This window comes from Pezoporus flaviventris, unplaced genomic scaffold, assembly GCF_033815535.1.
Source record: "Pezoporus flaviventris isolate CSIRO_AGI_PZ_B2104156 unplaced genomic scaffold, CSIRO_AGI_Pfla_v1 ptg000031l, whole genome shotgun sequence".
NCBI classification, from domain to species: Eukaryota; Metazoa; Chordata; class Aves; order Psittaciformes; family Psittacidae; genus Pezoporus; species Pezoporus flaviventris.
In genome coordinates this window covers 63,764,638-63,783,273 of record NW_026892579.1, presented here as the reverse complement: position 1 = coordinate 63,783,273, position 18,636 = coordinate 63,764,638, and the positions used below count along the sequence as shown (strand labels likewise).

Sequence of the window (18,636 nt, the reverse complement as noted above, 5' to 3'; positions counted from 1 at the left end):
CTCTAAATCTCACAGAGGTTATAGGACAGAAGATAACCAGTACTTCAGCTGCAGCTCTTTTCCATTGTGTTGCTGCTTATTTGAACAAGTAAAATTCTTAGCTTCAACTTCCAGCTTTTCTGCATCGTTGTACTGCAGGACAAATGGTGTTCCTGTACAGCCTTGGAAGAGCACTGGATTCCAGCACTGTGCAAGACCTGAATATGTATCAGGGGATCTTCCTCAGCAAAATCACCAAGTTACTTCAAGACTTCATGAAAGTCAGTCATGGACATTAACAGCTTAAGCTTCTTGGTTTCTTGTATTCATGCCTCATGAGTTTAGATTGGATGTAAGGAAGAAGTTCTTTACTGTAAGGGTGGTGAGGCACTGGAATGGGTTGCCCAGGGAGGTTGTGAATGCTCCATCCCTGGCAGTGCTCAAGGCCAGGTTGGACAGAGCCTTGGGTGACATGGTTTAGTGTGAGGTGTCCCTGCCCGTGGCAGGGGGGTTGGAACTGGATGATCTTAAGGTCCTTTCCAACTCTAACTATTCTATGATACTACGAAGATCCCTCTAAGGATTTTCTCCCCACGTTTCCATACCTCTCATTGCTTTAGGAAGACAGCACTCGTGGGCCATGAATTTGCCATGGTGTTTTCCTGCACCTCTCAGAACCTGGGAATGACCCTAAAACACAAAATGAAATTTGTGGTCATAAGTGGATCCCAAGGCAGCGTTTATCACTCTCTTCCTGACTCATAGCTTCAAGGCTGGGACAGTCCCTCATCTATCTTATGCAGTGATCTGAGGACGGGGCAGCCTAAGCTATGCTGCCAGGATATGTAGTCACTGCATCCTCTGTCCTGCACTTCAGCATGTTCCTTGAGTGTATGCTCATCAGGAAACCTCATAGGACAACATGTAGGAGCTTCATTTAGTGTGAGAGAAGGAAAAGGTCTCATTGACTTCATCCTGCTGTAGAATAGGAGCATCAGAGAGGCTCCCCAAAAATGCCAAAAATGAATTCTTTATTTCATATTTAGGGCCCTTAAAGGATATATTCACTGCAGCACTGAGTGCTCCGGCCCTGATTCAGCTGAGGAGGACTGCAGTGGGATGATGACCCATGGACATCAAGCACCTTTTCAAAGCATGGATTTATTTACTTATGTATTTCTGGGTTGGAGCTGGCGAGGGTAGAGTCCAGTCCCTGCTGGATCTGATTTTCAGCAGCCTTTGTCATCCAGCAGATCTGAAAGCAGAGGAATGTTTAAATAAATGTTTAAGTAAATGTTTAAATTAAGTTTTAAAATCTGCCAATGAGTTTTGGAGTTTGGCATCTGATTCCCCTGGGATTTCCTATAAATCTCGGCTACTCTGGGGGAAGGGGAGGTGCTTTTTGTTTGGTTTGGTTTTAGTCAAAGGTGCCTTAAACAGAATTTGAAGAGCTTTATTTTAGCTGCCTGTTTGGCTGTCAAGACTGTTTTCTGCCTTCCAGTTAATACAGGTTCACAGTGAAGCACCAGTGAGTTTGACTGTTAACATAAATAAAACAACCAGCTATCAAGTCCCATGTCTGCAGATAACCTGAATTAGCTGTTGTGCTGCCAAATTTATGTAGGAGACTGGATGCAGATGTTACAAAAGCAGGCAGGTTACCAGACAGATCATAAATCAGCAAACCTTGAAATTAGTAGCCTCAACCACAGAATAAACTCGAATGCCAGTATTCAGCAAAGCTGGAAATGAGGTTTGCTCTCGCGTGGTACTGAAGGTTTATGATTTAACCATGACAAGTGCAAGGTCCTACATCTGGGTCGCAGCACAGCTACAGGTTGGGCAGAGAAGAGATTCAGAGCAGCCCTGCAGAGAAGGACTTGGGGGTGTTGGTCGATGAGAAAATGAACATGGGCCGGCTTCAGTGTGCGCTTGCAGCCCAGAAAGCAACCGTATCCTGGGCTGCATCAAAAGGAGCGTGACCAGCAGGTCGAAGGAGGTGATCCTGCCCCTCTACTCTGCTCTTGTGAGACCTCACCTGGAGTATTGTGTGCAGTTCTGGTGTCCTCAACATAAAAAGGACATGGAACTGTTGGAACAAGTCCAGAGGAGGCCACGAGGATGATCAGGGGACTGGAGCACCTCCTGTATGAAGACAGGCTGAGAAAGTTGGGGCTGTTCAGCCTGGAGAAGAGAAGCTGCGTGGAGACCTCATAGCAGTTTCCAGTATCTGAAGGGGGCCTATAGGGATGCTGGGGATGGACTTTAGATGGCTGGAGCCTGGAGATGTACCCAGGTGGGCAGCAAATAGCCCAGATCAGTCTGAGCATGAGTGGAGTCGGGTTTGGTTTGTGCCTGCAAAGCAATGGTCAAGGTACAAAAATCTTCTTGGGCCTCTGAAGGTTTCATAGATGAGCAAAGAGATCAAGTGATCCCTGTGGCATTTGTTCATAGTTTAATTTAACCTAAAGCAGGAAAAACGTAGAAAAGTTTCTTTCCATCTAACAGAAGCTTGACTCAATGCTTCTGGTTCCCTTAGCAACAGCATTAAACAGGCAGAATAAGTGAAAGCAACGATTTCCCTATCAGCAGTTTGCTTTTGAGATGACCAGGTTCAGCGGTGTTTGAAAGCACATGGCTTTGTGTCCAAGTTACGATCTTTCCTCCTCCAGGTCATCAGATACGGGTATTATTTTGGAGCTGTAAAGGGGTGCCACATGGGCCCATGATGCTGCTAGAGACTACATGTCATAGCTTTTGATAAAGGTAGCTTGTGTGGAGGAAACTCAGAAACTAGATTTTCAGTATTTGCATTTCATGGGTTTTGGGGTTTCCTTTTTCTTGTTCCTTTATAAGGTTTCTCTGTACACAATACAAGCTTCTGTGTCATTTTGCTTTCAGAGAATCCTAGAATGGTTTGGGTTGGAAGAAACCTTAAAGCTCATCCAGTTCCAACCCCCTGCCATGGGCTGGGACACCTCCCACTAGAGCAGGTTGCTCCAAGCCCTGTCCAGCCTGGCCTTGAACACTGCCAGGGATGGGGCAGCCACAGCTTCATAGTGATTTTGCTCTCTGAAGCACACAAGCTTTGCTGGCCAAACTACCTTGCTGGGAGGGAGCTCAGAGCCTTCATCCGGATTGAAATACCTGTTTATGCTGTAGATAAGGGGGTTAGATGTGGAGATGTCCTTTCTTTCTTCCTCACAGGTGCTCAGAGAAAGAGATAACTTTGCCTTATGGAAACTCAGAGGATAGATGTATTTGTATGTGTTGTAAAGACTGCTCTTTAAGCTTCTCTGTTATCCAGGGGAATTTATTATTCTGCAAAATCTGGGCTCATCTAGGCTGCAGGAAGTAAATGAGAAGCAGCACAGCAGCAAGTGATCTGTTTACAAAGAACAAGTAGCTGTTTGTGTCCTTCTTTCACTACTTTTTTCCCCATTTCACAGAATGATTCGATCCCTCAAGACGACTTCACACCAGACGTGTACAGGGTGTTCTTGAACAACCTCTGCCCTCGGCCTGAGATCGACCACATCTTTTCGGAGTTGTAAGAAAAGACGCTCATTATTTATTTACCCCTTCACTGATTTTCTGGGCTGGGGATGGCAAAGTGGGTTCTGAAGACTACAGCAGGATGCAGTGATTGCCAAGAACCGATTTCAGTGTCAAGCAGGGCTGTTGTTTAACCTTGGATCAAGGGTTCATTCTCTCCCAGGCTTTTGTTTCCATTCTGAATGGCTGGAGTTTTAAAGTAGTGTGTTCCTAGAGGAGTAGAACTGCAGGGTCTTGTTTTTCTGTATGGATTAGGATTATGTAGGCTTCCATGACAGTAAAAAGAGTAATAAGCGATAGCAACATGCAAGAGGCATGAGAACATGTATAATCACCCCCCAAAAGCTCAATTAGGAGTTGCAAAAATTGCAGTAACTTTTAGGATTTGTACATCATGAATTCACACCGTGACATTAAGTTGGCAGCTACAACTGATTTCATACATTCGGTTACAAGCTGTGTAACTCGTGATCTTTTTGCCCCTTGCAGCAAGTCATCGTACGTCCCAGTTACAGCAGAGCCTGGTCAATGGAGTCAGAATGGAAAGCAATATAAAGGCAAAGTAATATCCAAAGTGCATCCCAAGGCCAACAAAGCAATTGGTGAACTTACCTGTGCAACACGAGTGTGCTCGTGTACTCCTTTTGCACTCATTTCCTCTAAGGTTGAGGTTTCACAAGGACACAGCCTTGGCCTAGTTTGCTCTCACTGAACCTGGAGGTAGACTTCGCATTGCTGTCTCGCAATAGAGCAGAAATAGGCCAGTCCCAAGTGCTGTAGACAACCCTAAGCATGTCACCTGGCTTGGAGGCTTCCTGGATCTCCATCTGGGTACCAATTATAGCCAAACGCTGCTCTTTTTACTCACTCTCTAAAGAGGCATCTTTTGTGTTGGCTTTACAGAGTGCCTGGCATTTTTTAACAGGTTGATAAAGAGAGGGGAAAAAACTCCAAGCAAATACTAGAATACTGAAATCAGGGCTGTCGTTATTCAGCAGCAAATCCAAATAGTTGGGCCAGGAATGCCAGCAGAGTGTTTGTGGCAAGCTGAGGATTGGATTCCATGTCATTTTCTCTTTTACTCTTTTAAATCACTTAGTTCTAGGACTTCAGAAGAATGAAAAGCTTTTAGCATTGCTCTGACTCTTCCCATTGATGTTGGTAATGCTGAATGCTTTTAAAAGTCTTACTCCTGGATGTTTGTTGAAGGATGTTTGTTGTTACATGCTGCCAGAGTAAATTAGTCCAGAGGCGCAGCAGGACAGTGTTTTTGTTGTAAGAGTAGTTTGAATCTTGGCTGTTTCCCTGGGAAGTTACATTGAACAAGATTTCAAGGGAATGTATTTAAATGGCTTTGCTGTTGCTTTAATTTTTCTCTAGTGGTGCCAAGAGCAAACCATACCTTACTGTTGATCAAATGATGGAGTTTATCAATCTTAAGCAACGTGATCCACGATTAAATGAAATCCTCTATCCACCATTAAAACAAGAACAAGTTCAACAGCTGATTGAGAAGTACGAACCCAACAGTAATCTGGCAAAGAAAGGTCAGTGGTTTTTATATTCTCCCTGTACTCAGTTTCTGATTTGAAACAATGACTCAATTATCCTGCAGCACATGCTAAAGCACAGTTTGGTTCAGAATCAAATTGCATTTCCAGCTATCTGCTTTTGGATTGTACAAGCCTGTGAGACATCGTGTTGTGAGTTTTTAAATGTGTTTGGTTGGGATCAGTTTAGGAAGGATGGGGCTGGTTTCAGTATCTGCATTTTGGTAAGTGTAATTGATAAGCTTAGGACAGTTGCTCTGGTGTGCACACTTCAGCAGAAACCTTACTATGACTGACTATTTACCTGCATCTGAAATCATAGAATCATAGAATGGTCTGTGTTGGAAAGAGCCTTTAGATCAATCACCCAGTTCCAAACCCCTGCCATGGCCAGGGACACCTCACACTAGACCATGTTGCCTAAGGCTCTGTCCAACCTGGCCTTGAACACTGCCAGGGATGGAGCATTCACCACTTCTTTGGGCAGCCTGTTCCAGTGCCTCACCACCCTCACAGTAAAGAACTTCTTCCTTATATCTAACCTGAACTTCCCCTGTTCAAGTTTGAACCCATCACCCCTTGTCCTACCACAACAGTCCCTGATGAAGAGGCCCTCTCCAGCATTCAAATGTAAATTAAAAATCAGTGACAGTGAAGCTAAGAAGAAGATAATTCTGATATTTAATAGCAGGAATAAGTGCAGCCCTCCACTTTCTGATAAAGTGGTACAAAGCAAGATGTGAGAGCAGCCGAGTGTATTTGGTGCTATAATCACAGAAAAATCCCTTTTGAAATCTCAAGAGTTGTCAGGGCTTAACTGGGCATTTCGCCAGAGCCAGCGAGAGATCTCGTGCTCAGATCTCTGCAGACTCTTGCTGCCACCACAAGTCTTAAAATAGCTTTGAATTTGTGTCTGCATCCTGGTTTATTCCAATCCACGTATCCTAATGATTACCCCAGCTTTTAATGCGCTCATACCTTAGAAGTTTCAGGGGCATAGGACTATCCTGAAAAACATCTAATATGAAAAAACTGGTTTGGTCCAGAGATTTTTTCATCCAGAGGGAACACAAAGATACCTCATCCAAAAGTCATAGAGGTTAACAGAAGTCACTCCTGCCCCTCTCCCTGAAAGCCTTCTAACCTAGATGTCTTCCCAAAGGAAACCTGTTGCTCTCAATGCTGCAATCAGCGTTGTCTTAAGGCAAAACACCTGTAATCTCTGTCTCTTCTAGTCCAATCAAATTTAGCATGCCCAGAGGTTTTGATGGAGGGGTTAAATCCTGCTCCTTTGTCATGCTTACGCAAACTGCCTTTTGACGTCAGTGAGAATACTAGCGTGAGTAGATGGAAACACATTGTGACCTCCTCTCATCCGTGCAAATATTAGAATCCTTCTCTCTGCTTACCTTCTTTTACATCAGCGACAGGAAAATCTGATATAAAAGAGCATTCTTATTACCCAAATATTGGCACTTCATATAAACCAAATAAAGGATTTATTAGAAGGAGGCGTGCTGGTGTGCTAGCAGAACACCATAGTCAGAATGGAATCACGTTCTGACTAGCAGTAAGGAGGAAGCATGAAACAAACTACAGAAAAAAGGTGTTATGATGGTATTTGTTGTTACCTTCCAAGTAGGATTTGTGGGACGCCTCCAGCTTACCCTAGTTTATGTCGGTGCACACATTTGCTGCAACACTTGCTTTTCCATCAGTGCTCTTTTCCCGGGTAGGACTTCCATTGCTCTTGCAGAATGAGCCCTCACAGGCAATGCTGACTTTAACAAGGGAAATGCAGGTCACAGAGAGTTAATTCCTTTCCTGGGTTTGTTTGTATTTTCTTCTTTTTAAGCTTGTGCACTGAGGTACAGCAAACTCTTGACAGAGTTGGCACAACCTGCGGCCCACCTCCGTGCTGCAGACACCACCTCTTGTCTAGCATCCTGTCTGGCAGCTGAGCTCCCCGTTCCAGTGCAAATCCCAAGCTTACCACCTTAAAATTACAGGAACAGGCTAATCAGGAATGACACAGGGACACAGTATTTTCTGTACATCCGCTTTGAGCCGGGAATGCAATTCACTGTATACTAAAAGAAGTGTAGGTGTGCGCCCAATCCTGCACTCGTGGAATGATTGCAAAAATATGCTGCATGTCTAAAATGTCACCAAAATATAACAGCGCACATTCAGGATAGTGATTTAACCTTTTAATATGGTGGCTTGTAAAAGGGATTGTCACTCAGGCTTTCTGCTGTCAGAAAGGACAATACCCAAGGTTGTTGAAATGAAATGCCTGGGCGGTTCTGGCCAGAGCACTGGTGCCTGGGTAACTTCTGGTAGTTCAGTGCATGTGCTTCTTAGCAAGTAAAATTTTATGTATTGAAATGTTCTTTTGAATAAAATTATGGGTTTTTTTCCTTAAAAACTTAAAATCCAAATTCAGAAAAGAGGAGCTATCTGCCTTTGTACAGCAGCCTGACTCCTCACTCCCACTACCCAGTTAGGACAGTTCTAGAGCTTCACTCATTTAATTTCCCATCTAATCTGACTGTATTCATTATCTGCATGATAATATTCTCTTTTAATTATTCTCTCACAGCTAATTAAATGGGTTTCTAAAGATTGCTTTTACTGGCTCTCAACTTTCACAGCACACAGCTTTTGACAGCTCATAATTCTCCATTTCTCTGTTCACCATTATAGCCCTTTTTTTGTACCCATTGCAGCTCAACTGCAGTATTTTGAACACAGTAAGCAAAAAGCGTCTATAACATTATAAATTTTAACAACATGGCTCTTCAAGTACCTGATAAAATCAAATGCCAATGTTCTTACTGGTTACGGGCCTTAGGTTGCAGCCTTTTGAGTAAAGAGCTGTGTGTGTTCCTGCGCGTCATTAATGTATCCTTAGCTATTGTATTGCTGGGATGTGATGAAGTTTTTGCAACATCAGCAGGTACATGGGCTTGACATCTGCATAGGTTAAGCATCTGGAGTAGTATTTTTATAGTGATTAAAGCAAGTTGTTGTGATTAATGTTTTGTGTCATACAGTGAAGGAGATGAATGTGCTGTGTATAGCGTGTTCCTTATCAGGTGGAAGCAGAACAAGTTCCTGGTACTGCTCAGCAGCCTCTTGCTGTCAGCAAAAGCATACTGGGGGGCTGTTGGGCCTTGTTAAGCAGCACTTGTAGTTTGGTATTTTCAGGTTGTAAAGCCATTGGGTGGCTGGCACAACTGCTGAATGCATTCCCTTTCAAGTTGCCATGTTGATAATGGGATGCATATCATAAATCAGTTGCCAAGGGGTTGAGTGGGAATTGCCTTATTTGCTTTTGTTTTTTAAGAAGGCTTGTATGAAAGTGAGTTGTTCAGGTTCTTGTTAGATTAGGGGTGGGAGAAGGGACACTCATGCTGAGTTTCAGGGGTGTCTTCTTGCTCCTGGCAGCGACAGTCCTGGTTTTGAGAATGATGTGAAATCTACCATATAAATCAGGTGAAAATCCTGCAGAAATGTGCTGCTTCTTCCTGACTGAATGATGCAGTGCATTTCTTAAAGTTCCTAGGTTCAAAAGGACCCTGGAGCTTTGAGAGCTCAAATCCCATTGTCTCTATGTAAGCCTTTCCTTCTGAAAACAGTGTTTTGAATACCACTGAGTAACAGTCTGGCTCTAGGGGCATCCTGTGTCTTTTAAATACTCTAAGCAAGAAGAGCTATACCCATGTACCAGACTAACAATGAACACAAATCCATGCCTGCTGGGGAAAGGAGACGTGAAAAAGCTGGATTCATGCTATACCAATAAAATATGTGCTCCCCACCATATGCATTGGTAGGAGCAAGACAAGGGGTAGGTTATTATTAGCCATTACCTTTAAATTGGTTTTTATTGCCAGACATGGTCTTGACTGTAGCATAAGCTTTAAGAAACGGAGTCTGTCAGTGCTTTGGAGATTTTCTTGGCCAATGGATCTGGACATCAGATTGTACTTCCTAGAAGGGATCTTTGAGATAAGTAATGGCATAAAGAGTTTAATCTTCTTTTTCTCTTAAGTGTGTGTTCATTTAAACACTATCTCTGCCTATTTAATGTTAAAGGGCCAGATTTTTAGGGCTGCAAAGAAGAAAAAAGCTTTCCTTTTACATTTTACAGCATTTCTTTGTCCACATTTTCTCCACTGTACCTGTTTGGGAATACTGTGCCTCAGTTTTAGTTACACTTGTATTTAGAAGGATTGTAGGGGAGCTGGTTCCATGACTCTCTTTGAATTCCAGTATTAATTCTACTTTGCTAGTGTGCATTTATAAGTAGTTCTTGTGCTGGGTTTTTCCTAGGTAATAAAATAAATTAAGCAATTAACATTAGGTTAAGGTATATTTAATTTTATACAGCATTTACTACATGTGGTTTTCCCATGGCAGCTTTAATACTCAGCAGTATTCACTTCAGGACAAATGTGGTTTTTCTCCCTTAAACATCAATGTACTTTAAACATTTTAATCCCACCACATTAAATTCACCTTTCAGTAACTGCTTAAGAATAATTACACATTGAAGTCTTTCTGGATATCAGAAGTGAGTGACTTCCTAGGCAACAGATTCTGGTGGCAAAACCAAGCACCATGAACTGTGGCTATGCTTTTAAGCCGTACTTCATATATTTAAAGCATAAATTCTGATGCATAAACCAGGCAAGTGATGGCATTTTCTGGCACTGAAACATTTGTAGGTGGTGTTACAAAATAGTTGAAATCTTTCAAGCCTCCTAACTGCAGCTTTGGAATTCAAGAATACTTAGCAAAAAGCCCATTAACTTTGGGATTTTCAGTGCTTTCCAGCATTCCAGTTGTACAAGAGAAGAGCTCTCAGCATTGTTTCTCCTTATCAAGTGACAACAGAACAACAGATCCACTCCGAGTTTATTACTCTTTAAAATCTATAAGCCACACACATATTCCATGTGGTCAGCAACAAGTGCAGAGTTCAGTATCTTGCCAGAAAGCCTAAATACATATATGCAGCAAATGTTAGCGTGAATGATGTAACATAAATCATGGAATCATAGGCTCATTGAATGGTTTAGGTTGGAAGGAACCTTAAAGGTCATCTAGTTCCAACCCCTCTGCCAAGGGCAGGGACACAGTAAGTTAATAATGAGTTAATGAAAGCTCTGCTTGTCAAAATGAAGTTAGAAAATACGTTTCTGTAATGCACTGTATTTTCTTTCTAGTTGCTTGGGGTTTTGTTACTGTTTCAGCTGTAAAATTCATTTCAGATCTTGCAGTTGCTTGGAAGCTACATCTTAAAGATTAAATGTAAAATTCTTTTAGATGGAAAATCCTCAGATCCGAGGATTTTTTTTCATCTGCTTTGCAGGTAAAGTGCTTCATCTTTCTAACTGAGCTGTACGAACTTGATAACAAAATGAAAGAGTGATGTGGACCAGTATTAATGGATTTTGCAACCGTGAACAAAGACACAGTAGTGAAAAAGCACAAGTTTTTACCTTTTATCTTTTGGTTGCATTTTGAAAGCGTAGGAGCTGGCTCGGATCTGAGACCCATGTGGTTTTACACAGAGTTCGTTGATGCTGTTGGCACTGGAATTAATGTAATATCAAAAATATGTTTAGGATTCCAGGGAGGGCACATTTCCTAATCCTTTGTGTATAATACGGATACTTTGACAGAAGCATGAGCATTGCAGTAACGCGTTTTGGGACAGGTATCTGGCACCAGGAATAGCTCCACCGATAGCAGTGGAACTGTGCTGAATGTAAAATGGACATGGCAGGGGGTTGGAACTTGATGATCTTAAGGTCCTTTCTGACCCTAACTATTCTATGATTCTGTAATTCTATTGTGGAAGTTGTATCTTCAGAGCTGCTACTCTTCCATTCCAGAAACCTGATAGATAGGTTGGACCGCAGCCTCCTACCCTACAGGCAGACTCAAACCCTGTATCCTAACACTGGAAATGGATGAAAGAGCCTGGGGTGACGGAACCACAAAGCAAACATGAGTAGAGGTTTTGGAGTATGGGCTGCATCATTCCCTTCAGCTATTGCTCAAAGATTAGTAAAGACAATCTTGCATCAGTCCTGCACTTCAGCGGTTATGTAGACACATTTTGCTGCTGCTGCCTGCCTATACTGTGTGTGACTCAAACTATCAGAGCCCATAAATAGAAAACTTCCTCTAAAAGTAAAACAGTTTCTTTGGGGTTGTTGCTGTTTTACTGCCTCTTTTACAGAACACAGGGAGGTATTCAATTTTAGCAGCAGGATTTATTGTTTGAAGATAAAGTTTACTTCTGAAAACATAAAGCAGCATGGGCTCAAGTGCTGAAGGAAAGAAATGTATATAAACTATGAATAAACATTGTGGGGTTTGCCTCTTCATGATGACTGCTATGAAGGTAGTGCTTTGCACTGCAAAAGGGCCCATGAGGACAAAGACTGCTGTGATCCAGTGGGTGACATCTAGAGCTGGTGGCAGAAGAGCAGGGTTTTCCTGGCTCTGCCACAGATGAGGTCACTGACATTATGTGCCATTTTGGGGTTTGCTTCAACCTTTGAGCAAATCGACCAAATAGGCAGTTGGACTCTGTCTTGAGAAGCTAGCAATGGTCTGTGAGTCTTTGGTATGTATAGCATCTGTCACAACAGGGCTGTGAACATAGATGGAGTACGTGCGCTACTACAACGACCATATGAGGAAGTTTCCCTTGTAATGTCATATGTAATCATCTACTCTAACAATATCCTTTAGGACTATGACTTGCCTATAAATACATCAGGGTTAAACACTGGGGAGGCAGAAAGAAGTGGTAAGCTAAAGGGCAGAAGAACACAGAGGTGTCAGGCGGCCTTGAATTAGTTTAAGGTAGAAATGAAGGGGTTGTAAAGAGGGTGAAAAAAGCAATTATTAAGATAGAGCTCGATTTGTTTATGAAAGGGATTGAATGTAGTGCCTGCTGCTGCAGAATCAAGTTTAAAGAGCAGACAAGAATGTCCCTTAAAAGGGACTCAGGTCCCTTCTCTTTAGTTTACTGGAACTGTCTTTGCGGAGCCATGCCTTCATTCTTTTCCACTTCTCTTCAACATTAATCTCTTCTTCAACTGGAGGAGTTTGTGAAAGGAAAATATTAGTCATGGTGAAGGCTTTTCCTAGGATTTTTCTCACCCATAGCATGCTCATCCTTTCCCATTATACTGCAGAACAGTCTTTTTGGCAAGTGCATTAATAGCTTATGTAGAGAAGTATCACTTAAGAGGAAAAGAGGAGGTATTTTTAAATGTCTTTTAATGAAACTTGGCAGTTGGAAGTAAGCCAGCATTTAATATCATTGTATCTCCCAAGATCACTCCAAGGCATTCTACAGAGCATGTTTTTCAGCGGTTTGAGAAGACAGGGACATATTCCAGTAGTGGCCCGCTTTCAGGTCTGTCAGAAATAACTATAATATTATTGGGACTAATGGTATTTTAGCTGTTTGATTTAAAATCTTTCCCCTTATCTAGCTGTCTGCCTGTCTTAGAAATCTGCCATGTTGTAAAGTGCTCGTTCCACTGGTAGCTAGGAGCTAGTGTGAACGGTGCTTTTGTAGTGTTTTTATAGATTTAATTGGATCTAAACTCTCTGGTATCTCGTTTCCTGTAAGGGATATCCTGTCAGAAACAATTTCTTCCTACATCTGTGCAGCAAAGTCAAGAGCAGCCAGAAATCCTGCTTATGTCTGTAAAACCCTGCGATGCCACAGACTTCTGTCCACAGTAGTTTTTGTGGGTATGTGCAGTTTGGGTTCAAAGTATTCAGAAATACCAAGCTTAAGATGACTGTTGGGAGACTCAGGTTTAGTTGGCTGTCTTTGCCTTTGCTTCATTGGTCCTGATGGAGTAAATGAGACCTGCCCTAGCACCTCCTTATCCAGGATCATGCTGCAGACCTCAGCTGAAATTGCTCTTGCAGTGTCAGCTGATGTCATCAAGATACAGGGGTTCATTGGGGGTTCTAGCAGTCAAGGCCCCACTCTTGGACAAGAACCTGGAAGACAGTAGCTGAGAGTTGCTACTATAAAGACTGCACCAAGCAAGCCAGCACTTTTGAGCAAAATTGAATTTGGATAGGGAACTAAAAAGAAAGCAGACAAGTAAATGCCTGCCAAGGAATAAGCTACAGTCCCATGTGGCTCTCTAGCTAACTTTAGATGTAGCATTACTTCACAGTCCAACTTGGAGATGATGCTGATCACCCTGCTTCAGTCTTGAGATTTAGGAAAGATTCCTTGCTTACCTACACCAGAGTGGGCTTCCCTCCCTGCTTAAAATCACTAAGCATTCAGATTTGTATATGTGTGTCAGTGTATATATAGGTATATGTACACACATATATATATGTGCTTAATGTTTTAGAAACTCTTTCAATTTAAAGAAAGAGCTATCTGTGGCTGAAGAGGATGATAACCAGTAAGAAACTGCTTGATACTCCATATAGGGATCTGTTTAAATGTGAACTGTAACACAGATGTGCTTGGTTCAAGATGCTGGACACTTGTGTTTGTAAGCCATCATAGGCATATGCTATACATATATATATATATATATACACATATAAACAACACTTACTAGTGTAAGACACTGTTTTTCAGTGTAACAGATTCCAAGATTTATGTTCCTTAACACACCACCTCAGCTTACCAGAACCTCTGATCAGTGGCCATGCTGTTACAGTAGACGTTTTTAAGGCTGCTGTTGAGATATAGGTGATCAATAGTCATTAAAAGAAATGTGTTCTGAACATTCAAATTTTGAGGAAAAGAAAATGTTGAGTGTTGAAAATCTTCCCTGTGTGTATGTTTTACTGTTTTCTAGCACTACTAGAGAAAATTACATGGATTTCATAGGCTGTAGCCCCTGTGGGTTAGAGCCCTTTCTTCTTGGGTGTTTGAAAAGGGCCAAAAACCCCTGTGACTGCTGATGAAATAAATAGGATGCTCAACATTGCCCAGTGACTTTAAGATCATGTTGAAATGGATGGCTCATGCCAACAGACACAAGTGAGATTTGGCAACTATTGTCTCTTCTCTGGTGACACTCCATCTTCTTTTCTCTTTCGAGATGGCAGCGTCCTTGGATTGCTCCCAGCGTTTTCATTCTGATTGAAAATGCTCTTTGTCATAAAAGCATGAGGTTTGCTGTTCACCGTGGCTTGCCTAGAAGCCTATAGGAAGTATTTCCTTCCTGAACCGTCTCAAGCTGCAGTACCTTTTCTGAAAACCAGTCAGAAAAATGGTTTTCCATTTGCAGACATTTTCTTGGGGAGAAACAGAGAGGAAACCGAAGGCAATGTTGGTTTTCTCTGTGCACTTGTACAGATGATAAAATGGATATGATAGCTTCATTAGAATGACAAGCATTTCTGATTCAAGTGAACTCAGTTCTGCTTTATTTGGTTGATGATCCTTCCTTTGCAAGATATTCTGGATCTCAGTGTCCTCAGGTATGTGGTATTTCCGCATGAATTAACTGATACTGAGCGAGCTCCTTTCTGTATGCTACTTAAGCACAACATGTTTACCTTCCCGGGTTTTCCTCTCTGACTGCTTGTCATTCAGTAAGCATTTATTTCTGATACTGCATAGGAGTTATATTCAGATTTCCCTGTGTCCTATTACAACATACCCACCCAGGGGTAGAGCAGTGAATCTCGCTCTATTCCTTTCTCATTGAGTTTTCTGTTTCTTTTTCAAGAACATGTTGCCAAAGAAAGCGTGGTTTGGTTTGTGGCCAGGTAACTGTCTAATTACAGAAAGTAGCTGAGTAAGTATAACCGAGGGCAGAATTGGATCCATTATGTTTTCCTTTCAGTTTAGAAATCTGAATGAGACTGGAACACAACAGGCTTGATTTAAAGGATTTAAGCAATGAGATGACCAATAAAATCCATTTCAGGACTGTTCCCTAGTGCAGTTAACTGTAGCACTGCCAAGCTTTTTCAGGCACTCACCCCAAGTTTTCTGTTGGACTGTTTTCTGTTACCTGCCTTTAGCTACTGTAACTGTTCTGCCTCATCCTTAGTATTTACACTTCAGTAATTACTGCCACTTAGGCTTCACATGTTTGATCTTCCTTGTTTTAGCATGTATTGTGACATGTTATTACTTATAACACTTTTCTAAGTAATCCTCCATATACAGACACATTTCTGATGATACATAGTCAAAAACTTGAGTTGTGAGACTGGGAGCAGTGTCACTGATGCTGTTAAGATCCTTGATGTTGTCAGTAGCTAAGTAAGTTAAGCATAACTTGTGTCCATTAAACCTGTAGGACTGCCTGTGTGCCTTGGTTTAGTTACAGATTGTGTTGCTATATTCGATGCCAGGCATATTTACCTCTTTCATCAGTGACTTGATAGTAAAATGTCCTGCCAAGCAATTACATTTTGCCAACCATCTTTTATGATGCAGGTATGTACAAATGCATCGTTGTTCTCTGCATCTTGTCTGCTTTTCGGGATGATGGATTTCTAGGCATCTTCTTTCCAACTCAGCTCTGTGTTTGGGGTGTTTCTTTGCTTGAATGATTAGCTGCCTACCTTGAATTATTATTTGTGTGTTCTCATTTGATTTCCGTCCCGTTTACCTGGTTCATAACAGTTCCTAGAGAGCCGTCTGTTCTTTATACCCTGTGTTGTAGATTCTCGTGTAGATTATTAAAGACTGTATGAAACCAGTGTGGCAGCCTCCGGACTTCTTCCATGCAGTTCAGCTTTCAAATTCAAAGAAACTCTGATCTTGCAGTCTTGACCCCAGTTTATTTCTAGCTGTGCTTTCTGCAGATTCGTTTTTCCAATAAGGAAAACTTTGGATTTAGAAGCTCTGTTCAGTGCTTCACTAATATTCAGGTCAGTGATTCAGATGTGTTGCCCTTCCTCTACTTACCTATTAACTTGGTAAAACTGTCTGACTGCTATTCATTTTTCCCCTTGCTGCTCATTGAGAAATTACTAAAATGGAGGAGTTACTGATGAGTCCTGCTCGTGGGTGTAAATGAAGGTTGGTATGTAGGTATTTTGAAGCAGCTGCAGATCCTGACCCGAGGCCTAGAAGCTGTTTCTGTCCACGGTGTTTTGGTTTTTTTAATAGAGCAGCGCTGATGTGTATTAAGAGGATGTTGCCTGGACTGCACAGGCCTGTCCTGCCTCCATTCACAAAACTCAATGCACGCAGAAATTCCAGCTGAACCATAGCAATATACTAATAGCACACGTGTCTGGAAAGCCAAACGGGTTTCAGCATCGCTTCCAAGATCACTTGGATGCAAATGCTGCAAGTGTCATGCGAGTGGCTCTGGCACATCATGTCCCACACAGTGTGAATTTTATGTAAATTCATCCTTGTGAACTTCTCTGCTGGCTCACAAAGCTGGAAAGCAGAGAGTAGCTAATGTGTGCCTAATGTCTAGAGACACGCTGGGGGTACATGCATCCCACTCTAGGCTGTGCATGAAGATTTCAATACCTAATGAGCTGTACATTGCAGTGCTGGTTTGTGAAATAGAAGTCCCAATGGGGCATATTGGACAGCTCTCACAGGATTATAAAGTATCTGCTTTACTTGGCAGATTTTAATCTCCGAGTAGAAAGGACTGCTCAGTTGCATGGGATTACAGTGAATGTGATTAATGTTACAGATTGCGTTGGAATGGGCCTGATTTCACTGTCAGGCAAAACACTAATGTAATTCTGCATCGCTAAGTGGGAGATACGAGGAGCCAATTAATTGTCTCTTTCCCTTTGCGTGTGTGTGTGTTTGTTTTCTTTTTCACGTTAATAACGTCTCTTGGCACAATTGTGCCTTCTAGTTACATTACAAGTGAATGGATAACAGCACGGGTGTTAACAAATGGAAGGCTCTGTGAAGTTTGCAAATATATGGAAAGAAATGTTTAAGATCTTTGCAGCCAAACCTGTTGACTGCTTACAAGCAAATACGCATTGTAATTGTCACACAAAACATCCACGTAGTTTAAGAGATAAGCTGATGTTCAAGTTGCAAGACTAAAGTGCAGATTGAAACGTGAAGTGGTCTGTTCTGCTGTCGGTTGTTGCCTCTCATGTTTTCTGCCCTGCTCTGTCCCAGCACGTTGCCCAGAGGACTGTAAGGTTCCTGGGCACAGGCTAGGCAGATGCCAGGGAAAACGAAGTAGCAATCAATACATGCATATAGCTTATCTGCTGAAACAGGAGCGATGAAGTTCAGATCAAGGGATTGGGTTGAGAAGTTTGCAGGATAAGCTGTTCTTTCATATTTCCTCCAGCCTACTGCACTGCAGGGCTTCTGACCTTTACCCTGGGCCTCTGCGGAGGGCACTGAACTGGTGGAGAAGCTTCTTTTAGAAGCTCAGCCCCGCTTTGAACCCTGACGTCTCTTATCTTGGGCTTGGCGCAGTGCTGCGGGTGTTGAGTGAGCAGGGGGTTGTTTACATCCTCAAGTTGATGAGCTGGCAAGCTCCCGGGGACCCAGGAGCATTTCCACATCCAGAACAATATGCTGGTACACTGGGAGGGTTGGGAAAGCAGGAGCTTATCGAGTTACCTATGTCTCATTAAGCAGCAGGAGAAGGATTGTTGTGTCAAAAGCAGCCTATGCTTTTGGCAGCTCTGGAAGGACTGCACGAGAACAGTTTTACACGAGGCTATTATCTGTGTTGGTGCTTGCACAGGGAAGTGCATAGTGCCCTGGTCCTGCACAAGCTCTGTCACAGACCCTGATGGGAAAAATATGCTTAGGTTCTCTGGATCTAGTCAAAGAGGATTAGAAAGAGCCCTGTGATAACCAGTAAGTCTTCAAATAGTGGAGTCGCCGAGAAGTATATTCACAAAGTACAGTCTTTCCTATCAAGCAGTTCAACTGACTGCCTGGTATTCCTGTTGTGTGGCAAATTAATGACCGCCATCTCCCAGGAAGAGGGAGATCCCAGCTACCAAAGTGCAGAAGAAAACGTTTGGATTAATGAATATTGACAATATCTAAGAACCACAGATGAGAGGGTTCACTTCCTTGCTCCTATGGATGTTGTGAACTTTCAATAGGTTCTTTGCCAGCAGTATGCCACCTGCCTGAAGACACCTTCCAAGAAAGGATTTGGGATGATGGGAATGACTTCTATTTTCTTTTAGAGCTGACAAATGTTGACTGCAAAGGAGACCTCTTCCTTAAAGGCAAAGTGGCAGTTACATTTCTATGTGCTTTTCTTTAAACTGCCATCCCGGAACATTTATTCCTTTCATCCAGTGTAATAGATCTTGAAAGGTATGGGATGTTGTAGCTGTAGCTAATAAGGAGCTTGTAACTACTTTTAAGCAATCAGGTGGAGCCAGGGATACAGAAAATGGTCAAGTTGCTGCACAAACTCTTCCAATGTTTCATGAAATGAGGCTGATCACAGCCTAGGAAATTCAACAGAATCTCTCAGCATCCCTCTTACATATATTACCCTTCTAGTAGGAAATCACTTCTCCTCCCTACCAAATTTTAGTGAAA

The 18,636-nt window shown here is 42.3% G+C and overlaps 1 protein-coding gene across 4 annotated transcripts in view; it reads left to right on the top strand.

Moving 5' to 3' along the window:
- PLCB1 (phospholipase C beta 1) overlaps window positions 1–18,636 on the top strand; it is a 401,428-nt gene that overhangs the window by 257,759 nt on the left and 125,033 nt on the right. For all 4 annotated transcript variants that reach the window (XM_061461564.1, XM_061461567.1, XM_061461566.1 and 1 more), the window contains 2 exons: window positions 3,429–3,529; window positions 4,915–5,081. In XM_061461564.1, coding sequence (XP_061317548.1) covers window positions 3,429–3,529; window positions 4,915–5,081 — 268 coding nt within the window. The remainder of the gene's footprint in view (window positions 1–3,428; window positions 3,530–4,914; window positions 5,082–18,636) is intronic.